The 11,060-nt window shown below is 55.7% G+C and overlaps 1 protein-coding gene across 2 annotated transcripts; it reads right to left on the bottom strand.

The window, feature by feature from the left end:
- Positions 1-1,589: 1,589 nt before the first annotated feature.
- Positions 1,590-7,490, bottom strand: RABGGTA (Rab geranylgeranyltransferase subunit alpha). Of its 2 annotated transcripts, none has more exons than XM_027110938.1 (17): positions 7,353-7,490; positions 6,986-7,040; positions 6,716-6,826; positions 6,216-6,340; positions 5,836-6,023; positions 5,373-5,576; positions 4,977-5,060; positions 4,806-4,888; positions 4,615-4,716; positions 4,407-4,512; positions 4,262-4,313; positions 4,003-4,091; positions 3,784-3,872; positions 3,575-3,691; positions 2,823-2,936; positions 2,486-2,573; positions 1,590-1,818 (listed from the first exon to the last, which is right to left on the bottom strand). In XM_027110938.1, exons 2-17 carry the CDS (start codon positions 6,986-6,988, stop codon positions 1,670-1,672), a joined length of 1,704 nt encoding a protein of 567 aa, XP_026966739.1. In that variant the 5' UTR covers positions 6,989-7,040; positions 7,353-7,490; the 3' UTR covers positions 1,590-1,669. The 2 variants fall into 2 exon arrangements, with proteins under 2 accessions (XP_026966739.1, XP_026966738.1); XM_027110937.1 differs by lacking the exon at positions 7,353-7,490 and adding an exon at positions 7,189-7,321.
- Between the last annotated feature and the right edge of the window lie 3,570 nt (positions 7,491-11,060).

Here is an 11,060-nt window from a genome sequence, read left to right on the forward strand (position 1 = left end):
TTTGGAGGAGGCTGAGGTCTTTGCTATGAGGCTCAGGTGGGAATGAAGGCCCCCGCTCCCCAGGCTGCAGAGTACCCCCTTCTCTCACTGAGATGAATGTCTGGTGAGCTGGAGGCCAGGGCTCTCCAACCTGGAATTCTTCCTGGGAATCCTGACCAACCGGCTCCAGGCACCCACCCCAACTTCACCCTGACACTGGGAGAAACGCCAGGGAGGCCACCAACAGAGCCCCAAGGCAAAGAGGAGGTCAGACATCTTCCGGAAGGCTGGGACCCTGTTCCTGGGGTCTCTTCCCTCCATCCCGCTGTTGTCCCAGCTCTGTCCATGGGACACTGAACAGAAGACAGTGAAAACAGGGTGGGCAAGGGGACACAAGGAAGCGGACTGGAGGAGAGGCTGAGTTTGGTGATGCATCAGGCAGGGAGGTGGCTTGGGGAGTAGGGACAGAGGCCCCAGGACCAGGCACAGAGCCCTTCACATCCCCATGACCTTTTCCTGTCCAGGTCTAAGTCCCCACATCCTCCAGCACGCTCAGAGGATGCACTAGTGGAAATCAAAATTCCAGGCAGGTGTGAGGCAGGTCAGCCAAAGGGCTTCGTGGAGGGGCTGTCTGTGTATCACTACGGATATGGGAGGGGCAGGGCCCTGAGAGTCTGGTTGTGTGTGAGCACATGTGGGTCCAGGTAGATTCTCAGGGAACCAGGTAAATGCCTTGTCACATTCTCTCCCTCTTGTTTCAATCTTTCTCTTTCCCCACCCAGCCAGGTTTGACTCAGTGCCCTCACCCCTGAGTCGCTCCCCTTTCCTCCCTCCGGGGAGGCTCAAGTGCCTCAGGGCTTTCAAAGTCAGGACAAGGTATGTGTATGTGTGTTGGAAGGGGGACCACGGGAAAAGACACCGTCTCGGTACCTCGGGAGCTGGGGCCAGGCTCTGCCCAATCCAGAAGCAAGAACATGAATCTGGAATCCCAGACCAAGTTGCAGAGACAGCTCTGGCTCCAGCACTTGAGGTCGGCAACCTTGGGTGCATCTTAACAGCAGTTTCCTCATCAGTACTATGGGCCTAATCGTCTCAGCCCTGAGAGCTTGTGAGGATCATATGGGATCACGGATCTCCAAGAGCTCTTTATCCAGAGCATGCTACTCATGGGGACTGACAGTGTTGCTGTAAGACAGGGGAGCCAGGGCGCCCTGGCCCACTCCTCCTGGGAAGAGCTTTCTCAGCTGTGGTAAAGGAGAGCCAAGGGCAGACAGGGCATCTAGAAGGGGCACAGGTCACGGGAGAAACTTCTACGAGCCCCTTTCAGTTAGAGAGACTTCCAGCTGCTTTGTGGTCCAGCCCCAACCAGAACATGGACTCAAATCTGATTCCAGCCTGGAACTTAGACCCAGCCCAGCCCCAAACTGGAATGTAGCTTCAAATCCAGCCATTGCCCTGATTCTGCCCCAGATACTGAGGCTTTGGTTCTCCATGACAGGGAACAGCAGGACTGAGCATAAAATGAAAGTAGAGGGGGTGAACTGACATACCCTCGCTCTCTCCCTTTCTTTTCCAGGATAGGTAGCGGTAGTAATGATGGTGGCGGCGGCGGCTTAGCAGCCTTTGGGGGCCTCTTCATTCTTTATTCAGTTCCAATAAGTTAAAGGGCAGGGGGCGGGGGCAGAGTCTCTTAGGTGAGGCTGCTGCGAACTGAAGGCAGCAGCTCAGCCAGATGCTCCGAGATGCCCACTGCTTGGCACAGGGGGTTGCCCTGCAGGTTGAGGAGGACCAGCCTGGGGCAGGAGGCAAGAGGCTGGAGCACTGCAGGCTGCTGGAGGCCTTGGGCAGGAGTCAAGGAAAGCTCGGCAGGTTCCTCCAGATCCACCTGCTCCTGTGCACCCATCACTGCTTTCCCTCAAGAACAGGGACTGCTGCCTAGCAGCCTGCTTGGTGGGTACCTTGTCCGCTTCCCCGGAGGGCGTAAGGCTCTAGACTGCAAACACCAGCCCCCGGGGGCCAGGCAGGAAGCACAGGAGGCTGACTGGTTACAGTCCCAGAAGGAGTGGTGGAGACTATGGCCAAGGTGAAAGCTAGCCCCAGATGCAGAGGCACCCATGATCCACCAATGGCCAAGGGTTGCCAAGTGGAAATGCAGGCTAAACGTTGCTTTAATTGCCATTTTTTAAAGAAGAATCAAAATTCTAGATTTTTTAAAATATGAAACTTCCTGATTTTAAAAACAGGATGCGCTACCCAAGAATATCTGTAGGCTGCTGGTTTGTGAACTCTGGCTTGAGGAAGTCACTTACTTCCACCCTCCAAAACTCTACCAGTACAAGTCAATGATAGCCTCATACAGCGCCAGGCTACCCTCTCTCCTCAGCTTAGACAGCCGGAGCCCCCTCTCCATGTGCAGGGGCAACACCACCCTGCTTGCTGTCTGTCTCTTCCTGGTGTGGTACCTCGCACTACCTGCTGTCCGAAAGGCACCCAGAAGGAAGGATACGGTTGTTGCACAGAAAGAGCTCCTGCAGCCGGGGCAGGTTAGTGACACCATCCAGGGACTCGATAGTGTTGTCATTGGCCTGCAGCACCTGGGGAGCAGGGAGGGCAGGGAAGACAAGGCAGGGAAGGCAGCTGTCAGCCTGGGACTGGTACAAGCAAGTGGGGAACCCAGGGTGATCAGCTTACAGTGCATGGAAGGGCTCCTGGGGTCAGGCTGGGTGACAGAGGAGAAGGCAGGGGTCATCTGTGGGCATCTCTTTGTAGGGTGGGCAGACTTCTGAGGTGGAGGAAGGGGAAAAGGATCACCCAGGACAGCGACACAGGAGCAAGTGCTTTACCTCGAGGCAGCGCAGGGCAGCCAGGGCAGGGGGCAGGGCTCGGAGGCGATTGTGCGACAGGTCAAGGTGAGTGATCAAGAGCAGCTGCTCCAGATGGCAGAGCACCGTCAGATCCTGAGGAGGGGGGATGAGATACCCAGCGAGACCTGGAGGAAAGTCCTCAGCCATCGTTTATCAGGCACTTGCCCTGTGTGCCCCACACAGGCCCTTGGGGACCCCAGCTGAGGAGAAGAGGGAGTAGGTGGGACGCTTGCCTCAGCACCCCTGGCAGTACATGCTCCACGTCAAGGACATGGGAGAGGCCTGAGCCCTCGGGCTGGGTGGCCAGTGGAGTGGTGGGAGTGGGGCAGGTAAAGGGGACGGAGGAGGGTGCTGGGATAAACACAGGCACTGGTGGGAGCGGGCCTGGTGAGTCTGGGACTGGCTGGTGGGGGCGAAGGTGGGCAGCAGTGACGTGTTGGGGAGATTGATTGGGAAGGACTACAGAGGAAAAAGAGAGTCTGGAGGGTTTGTCAGAAAGTTCTGGAAACTATTGAGGTTTTAGGTGTTGGGGCCTGCTCCAGGGAGAGAAGCATGGGAAGGAGTTGAGGAAGAAATGTCCAGAAAGGCACATGCGACTGAAGGAAAGCCGGGGGCATGGCGAGTGTCTCGGCTGAGGCCCAGGGAGCGGACATAAAAGCCGGCCAGGTCCTGAAGAAGAGGGAGGCCAGCTAGCAGGGCGAAGGCCGGGAAGGCGCGTGCGCAGTCCCTACCTTGTGACCAAGGTGCAGCACGCGCACCTCCGCGTACTCCATCTTGAGCACGCTGTTCTCCAGCAGGAACTTGCTTCGCAGGTCGTCCAGGTACGCTGCCCGCATAGGGTCCACGGCCTGGCAGGGAGAAGGGACGGAGAATGCATGTCAGCTGCCCTCCTCCTGCCCGCTGGGCCTCCCCCTCGCCGGTTCCCATGGACCCGACTTGCCTTGAGGGTCTGGAAGTACTGCAGCGTCTCCTTCTCATACTGCAGGGGGTCCAGCGCCCGCATCAGCAAGATGATGGTGAGCAGGCACCCTGGGGAGAGGGCAGGGAAGCGGATGGTCTCTCCTGGATCCTCCTCCGCTCCCATCCTCTGGAGAGCCTTCCCACTCTCCCCAAGGGGCGCCCCCCTAGAAAGGGGCCTCCTCAGGGGAGCGGGCCTCACATTTATTCTCAGGCTCCAGCTCCTGCAGCTCCTTACAGGATTCAAGCTCGGACTGTAGCACCGTGGACTTCTCCACCGACAGCTCACACCTGAGGGTGGGCAGGCGGGGGAGGGGATGATGCTCCAGCCCTGGGGTACTAGTCAGCCCCAGTGTCCAGTCTGAGATCAACTGCTTAAGCCCCCAGCCTCCTGCCCAGCTGCCTGATGCCCAAAGTCCAGAGCCCCCATCCTTGTCTGTGCGCTTCCCCGTCGCCATCACCTGAAGAGCTGTTCGTCCGTGGCGGAGTCCCGGCACCAGCCCTCCTGGCGGCCTGTAAGAAAGAGCAGGTGGTAGGAGGGGACACCCATGACAGGAAGAGAGGGGTGAGAGCTGCTGCCAAGGGGGTAGGTGCGGGCTATGTCACCTTTTAAGAGCACACACTCCTTCTGGGCACCGCCTGCTGTCCAAATGACACGAAATGTATGTTGGGGCAACTGGTCGTTGAGAGAGGTGGCGGGCAGGTCACAGAGCTGAGAGCACGGGGTTAAGAAAAAGCCCAGCGGCACCACCTTCCTGACAGTCCCAGCCCAGCCCTACCCCAGCCTCCAGTCTGCCCACCAATCCTGGGATACCCAGACGTGGCTAGGCCGGTTCCTGCCATCTGGGGTCCTCCACGCCACGGCCAGCGGTGACTCGTCCACCATGAGCAGCAAGGTCTCCGTCCTGGAGCCCACCTGGCACGGGGGACAAAGAGAGACCCGTCACTCCAAGAGCACCAGGCCCACGATCCACGATGCTCTCCGGCAAAAGCTGCAGGACTCACTAGGAGGGGCCGAGAGAAGGAGACAGTCAGACAGGCCTCATCCCGGCTCACGTGCAGGCAGTGCAGGGCATCCTGGGGATCCGCTGGGGGAAGACACAGCCTCAGGTCTCCTTAGATATTCTTCCATTCCTTCTAAGCCCTAATCACCCAGCTTCCTCCCCCACTGCTCACCTCGTCCCAGGAGCCAACGATGGTAGAACCAGGCACTCTGATCATTGGGGTCAGTGAAGAAGGCGTTCTGCACCAGCTCCAGCTCTGCGGGGGCCACGGAGGCATGGGGTTGTGGTTAGGACCCTGCTTGGCTCCTGGCCACCCCAACATCCCACCCTCACCGTGGAGTTCCTCCAGCCTGCAGTTTCACCTATAGGCTGGCCTTGCCCAGGGGCTGCACATTTCAGTTTTATCTTCCCCATTGGACACTTGGGCTCCCTGCAGCCAGGGGCTGGATCTTATGCACCCCCAGAGCCAGGCAAGTTCCTGAGTGGCAGGTTCAGGAACAGGCCTAGGCATCAGGGTTGGAAGGGTGGCACTGCAGAGTCCTCCCCAGCACCCCCTGACTCTGCTTACCTTTGAGCAGCACATCCTCAGGGAGGCGCCCCTGGGGTCCAGAGTCTGGCTGGGGATGCAGCTGGGGCAAGAGGCAGGAGCGGTAATGCCAGGAGGAATAGTTGGAGAAGTTTCGGGTGATGAGGCTGTCAGTGAAGGCTAGCTCCTCTGCAGGGGGCACAGCTGCCTGCGCAGCCACAAACCGCCGGTAGTCCCAGCAGTGAACTGGGGGGAAGGGCAGACAGCACATCTCAGACGCAGGGCAAGAGAATCTCCCCGGCTGGTACCCCTGGAGTTCCCTCGGAGATCCTGAGAAACACCTCTCTGCACTCCATGGAGGATACATTTGGCTCCATCATCCCTTTTGCCATCAGCTCAGTGGGCCCATCCTGGCCATCCCTCCCCACTCTGGGCCTTACTGAGGCCCTTGTACCGGAATGTGGGGCAGGTGAGGGCTGTAGGGACAGAATCTGCGGGCACGTACAGTTCCGCTCATCAACCTCGAGGAAGCGGGCACACAACTCCAGCTCCCGGGCCCAGTTGGCCTCTGGCAGGCGGCCCAGCAGCCAGCAGCGGTGGTGCCAGGTACCGTAAGACTTGGGGTTCACCCTCAGACAGCTCTCCAGGAAGCCCAGTTCTGCCTTCACCAGAGCGGCCAACTCCTCGGGGGACCTGCACCCAGAGGGGAATGGGGGTCAGGGCCCTCCAACACCCAATCTCAGCTCACTCCTGTCTTTCTGCACCCAGCCCTCCACTGCCCTCTGCCTATGCCCCTGGCTGCCCCACTCTTCCTCCAGCCCTGGACCCAGGCAGGGCAGGGGCAGAGCCAGGGCCATCTTCCCGGGGCTCTGAACCCCAACGCACTTCTGGACCTCCAGCCGCTGGAGCACCTCTCGGCGACAATTCCAGAGGGTGGCAAAATCAGGGTTGGCTCCCAGAATCTGGCTTGTCAGTTCCAGCACTGATTCATCCAGCTCTCCAGCCTGGCGCTGAGAAGGTAGATAGGGTCAGAGAGATCATATCTTTCTCCTGCTACAGGGCTAATAACATAAATACAACTACCGACTGTTCTGTGAATGCCATACTATACTGTAGGTACTATACAAAGCACTTTATGGGTTTACATGTATTCTCTCATTTAATTTGCACAACAGCCTTATGCAGTAAGTGCAATTGTTAGGCCCATTTTACAGATGGGCAAACTGAGGTCCAAAGAGATTCAGTAACTTGCCCAAGGACACACAGCTAGTACCTGATAGAACGCAGATATGGATCCAAGCAGCCTGACTCTAAGGCGCAGTTCTTGGCCTCAGTGCTATTCTAAGGGAGCCACTGTGGGAGGGGACGACCTCTGAGGGCCCCACCTTCTGGAAGACAGTCTGGGTGGCTGACTGGTATAGCTTCAGCTTCTGTTCCCGCTCTAGCCTTTTGGCTTCCGCTTGCTCTTCCGATGTCTTCACCTTCAGGCGCCCGTGCTATAGGGATGGGCGGGTTGCAAGAGTGCAGGCTGCCTTGCAGGGGCATACCCACCGGAACCCCCACTCCGTTATATCGGGCAACGGAGGCAAGGCCACGCGGGGCAGGGGCAAGGGCATGGGCATGCGGAGGTGAGGGGCTGCGCTCAGGGTTCTCACCATGGTGCTGGCTCAGATTCAGGGCAGGGTAGGGGTCAAGTGGTGCCCGTGAAACCTGGGGAGAGACGTGTCAATCATGGGAGCCCCGCCCCTGGTAGCCCCGTCCCTAGACGTCCCCAGGAAGCCGCGGGCGAGCCGGGGCGGAGACCCCTGGGGTGTTAAGGGGTTCCGGGACAGGCACTGCACGTCCTGAAGGCATCCACCCGGAATGGGACTTGCACTCGTGCAGCCCTGTCCACAGCCCGATTCGCCGGAGCCTGCCGAGCTGGAGCACTTAGGTGATGAGGACTACTCCGCGCTCAGAGGCTGTCGCTACCCGCCCCCCCCACGGATCCCAAGCACTGCTGACCCCCGCCGGCGGACCCACCTGTGCTGGGAGGAGGCGTGCGGGACGCGGAGCTACGGCGCCCACCACCGAGCCCGAGCGCTAGCGCTAGCTAGAGCGGCGTCACGCCCCGGCTCTCCGAGACTCAGCGCCCTCTGCAGGCCTGGGGAGGGGCTCGCGGCAGAGCAGGCGGGCTCCGGAGGCGCCTGCGCAGGATCTCTGGGAGCCCTGTCCGGGAACGCCAAGTCCCTGTTAGCCCTCTGGTGTGTAAGAGTGTGCACGCATGACTGTGGCGCGCGCGGGGAAGCAGCGCAGGTTGCAATTCCAGCCACCTACTCAAACTGCGTTTCATTTGAAAAGGTTTCCCCCACAGCCGGAAGCCCACCCTCTCAGCGCTCCACTAACCTCTCTCTGGCCGCACTCGCCACCTCTTAGTTGCTAATCTAACTGATGGAGTTTCCTCTCCTTACCTCCATTGACCTCTGCAGCATTTGATGCTACTGACTTCCCTCGACGTGACACCCTGTCCTGGCTTTTCCTGCACTTTTGCCCCTCTCTTCTCATCTGTTTACCTTCTCTTCCCCTCAATGTTGGTGATATCCAGGGCCCTTTCCACATTCTTTTCCACTTCACGCACTGCTCCCTTGGGAGAATGTTCACAAATCCAAGCCTTCAACTGCTTGGGATCGGAGCTCTCCAGAGCTCTGTCCTGGGCCCACAGATCTTCTGGCCCACACTTTGGGTGACTTCATCCACACTCATGGTTTTAATTGCTATCTGTAAGCTGATGACACTTAAATTTATATCTCCAGCCCAGATGTCTTGCAAGCTTTTATAATGGAAAAAAATGTACACACACACAGAGACACAAACATTTTTTTAAAAAATATTTATTTAGTTAGGCTGCAGAGGGTCTTAGTTGTGGCACACTGGATCTTTGTTGCGGAATGCGGGATTTTTTGTTGGGGCTGTTAGTTGCTGCATGTGGGATCTAGCTCCCCCACCAGGGACTGAACCCCTGGCCCCCTGCACTGGGAGCACAGAGTCTTACCCAGTGGACCACCAGGGAAGTCGCAGACACACACATATTCATAAGCCTATTAGGTATCACCTGGGTGTCCCAGAGACACCTCGAACTCCAAAAGTCAAAAGGTATCATTGTCTCCCCTCCTTCCAGCGTAGACTTTGGCCTTTATGTTTCCTATTTTAGTGGATGGCCTCCCCACTTTTCCTTGATATCTCTTAAATACCCTCTCCATTCCCACTGCACTAAGAATTTAAGTTCATTTATTCCTGGGATTGTTGGAAGTCTTTTCAATGTTCCCTCATCTCCACCCTGTCCCCTCTTTTATCAGTTCACCTCTGTGCTGCTGAATCAATCTTTCTGAAATGCAGATTTGATCCTGTTGTTTCTCTGCCCAAAACCCTTCCATGGCTCCTGACATCTTTTCAGGAAAGACTTTGAATCTCTCAGGTCAGCACATCAGGCCTTTTGGCATTTGGACCCTGCTTACCCCTATGGCCTCATGTCCTGCCTGTCCCTGTTAAAAACTCTTCATTACAGCTGACAGGATGACTTGCAGTTTCCCAAGCACATTAACCTGTTCCCGCTTCCTTACTCTCCTTCCTCCACACCTCTTCCTTTGCCAGAATAGCTCCCGTTCATCTTTAAAATTTAACTTGTGTCACCTCCAGGAAGCTCTCTAAAATGCCCCAGTCTGCTAGTGATAGCATTGACCCCGCTGTGCCTATGGTGAGTCTTGGTCTGTATGCTAACATTGCCTAGGAGATTCAGAGTTCCTGGAGGACAGGAACAATATTTTTTTTTGGTCTTGCTTCTCCAGTACTTGGCCCTGGTTCTCAGTAGTTAGTGGGTAGTTATCTGAATGAATACAACACCGCATAATGAGGGCTGGCTTGGCTGGGCCTAACGGTGAGGGCTGTTGGCATTCAGGGATGGGAGAGATTGTGAGGACTGGACCAGCCTAGGAAGGTTTCCTGATGGAGACTTCCTGGGTTCAAAGTGGTCACTGAGTGTCTATGTGTGAGTGTGATGTATTTGTGAGAAGTGTGTGTCCATGTGGCATGTGTATGTTTATAACACACATCTGGGTAAGAAAATATGGCTTTAAATTTTTTACATTTCTTCCACACCTTTTTCAGGCCCTGGAAATGTGTGTAAAGTGCCCACTCTATATTCTGTCTTTTCTGAGGCCCTGTAACAAGTTACAGGGGAAAAGAGACACTTGTCCTGGCCTCCTGTACTTCCTCACTGTCCCAGTGAGGAAAGAGTTACACCATTTAACGGCTGTCTTTGTGCCAGTCACTGTGTCAAGAGCTTTGCACGCACACAGGATCACACGTGGGAAGCAGTGTGCAGAGTGGTTAAGAACGTGGACTCTGGGACTTCCCTGGTGGCGCAGTGGTTAAGAATCTGCCTGCCAATGCAGGAGACACGGGTTCGAGCCCTGGTCCGGGAAGATCCCACATGCCGTGGAGCAACTAAGCCCGTGCACCACAACTACTGAGCCTGCATGCTGCAACTACTGAAGCCCACGTGCCTAGAGCCTGTGCTCCGCAACAAGAGAAGCCACCACAGTAAGAAGCCCGTGCACCGCAACTAAGAGTAGCCCCCGCTTGCTGCAACTAGAGAAAGCCCATGTGCAGCAACGAAGACCCAACAGGTCCAAAAATAAACAAATTAAATTTAAAAAGAAACAAACAAACATGGACTCTGGGGTCTGACTGCCTGGGTGCAAATCCTGGCTTTGCCACTTATTAGATACGTGACCTGGGCAAGGCACTTAACCTCTGTGTTGACTTTCTTCTGTGTCTCAACTCCTTCAACGATAGCATAGGAAAAATAATGTTACCTACCTGCTAGGGTTGAAGTAAAGATTAAATGTAAAAGTCTATGTAAAGTGCCTAGGACAGTGCCTGCCCTGAGTAAGGGCTCAGTAAATAGTTATAGCTAATTTTCATGACAAATATGCCAGGGAATAGAGGCTCAGAAAGAAAGGCTGAGTAACTTGCTAAGTGCTACCCATGTAGTAAGTGGTCAAGTGGACATGGGTCTGATCTAGCCCAGCCCTCTCTCTACCTCATCAACTGCTTTTTTTGTTTGTTTAGTTGGGTTGTTTTGGTCACCACCTGTTCTTGCTTCCTGCTCTACAGCAACTCACATGTGCAACCAGATACCTGGGAACACAAGTGCCCACAGATGCAGATCTGCCAGATACAGTCTTACATCATAGTCACTAAGGGCGGAGGAAAGGGGGTGGAGGAAGGCTGAAGTAGGCATGAAACATTTTTTAGTGATTAGTAATCCTGAAACTGGGAAATCTGAGTCAAGCCGACTTAAGGGATGAAGCGAGTCTCAAAATCTGCCTCCATGAAGGTGGGGCCTGGTTTTGGAAAGAGGACAGGAAGGGCATTTCAGGCATGTGTTGTGACAGACTTAGCTGGCAGGCAGGCAGGCAGGCAGAAGCTGAACCAGGTGCCTTTGGAGATAAGAGCAATGGAAACAAGACAAACCTCTTGCTTTAAGGCAAAAGGAGGTGTCAGGGGTTATATCCTGTGTGGGATAAGTGGGAACCATGCTGGTGTCTGAGGGCCACAATCTGAATGACATTTGAGGAAGGGATTTTACTGCCTTCTACGTAGAGAAAAGAACAAGTAATAACCGAGTACTGACTGAGCCTCAGACATCCTATCTGATGTTCTCACTACCTATGTGAAGTAAGTATTATG

The sequence above is a fragment of the Aethalodelphis obliquidens genome, unplaced genomic scaffold (assembly GCF_003676395.1).
Source record: "Aethalodelphis obliquidens isolate GAN/ISIS:26980383/991018 unplaced genomic scaffold, ASM367639v1 scaffold10, whole genome shotgun sequence".
In the NCBI taxonomy this organism is placed as follows: domain Eukaryota; kingdom Metazoa; phylum Chordata; class Mammalia; order Artiodactyla; family Delphinidae; genus Aethalodelphis; species Aethalodelphis obliquidens.

Excerpts from the sequence above, each read along its gene's own strand:
- RABGGTA (XM_027110938.1), bottom strand. Across the intron at positions 6,024-6,215 it reads CAGCGGCTGGAGGTCCAGAA|GTCCCCCGAGGAGTTGGCCG; the intron begins GTGCGTTGGGGT and ends CTCTGGGTGCAG. Across the intron at positions 4,717-4,805 it reads CCTTCTCTCGGCCCCTCCTA|GTGGGCTCCAGGACGGAGAC; the intron begins GTGAGTCCTGCA and ends CCCCCGTGCCAG.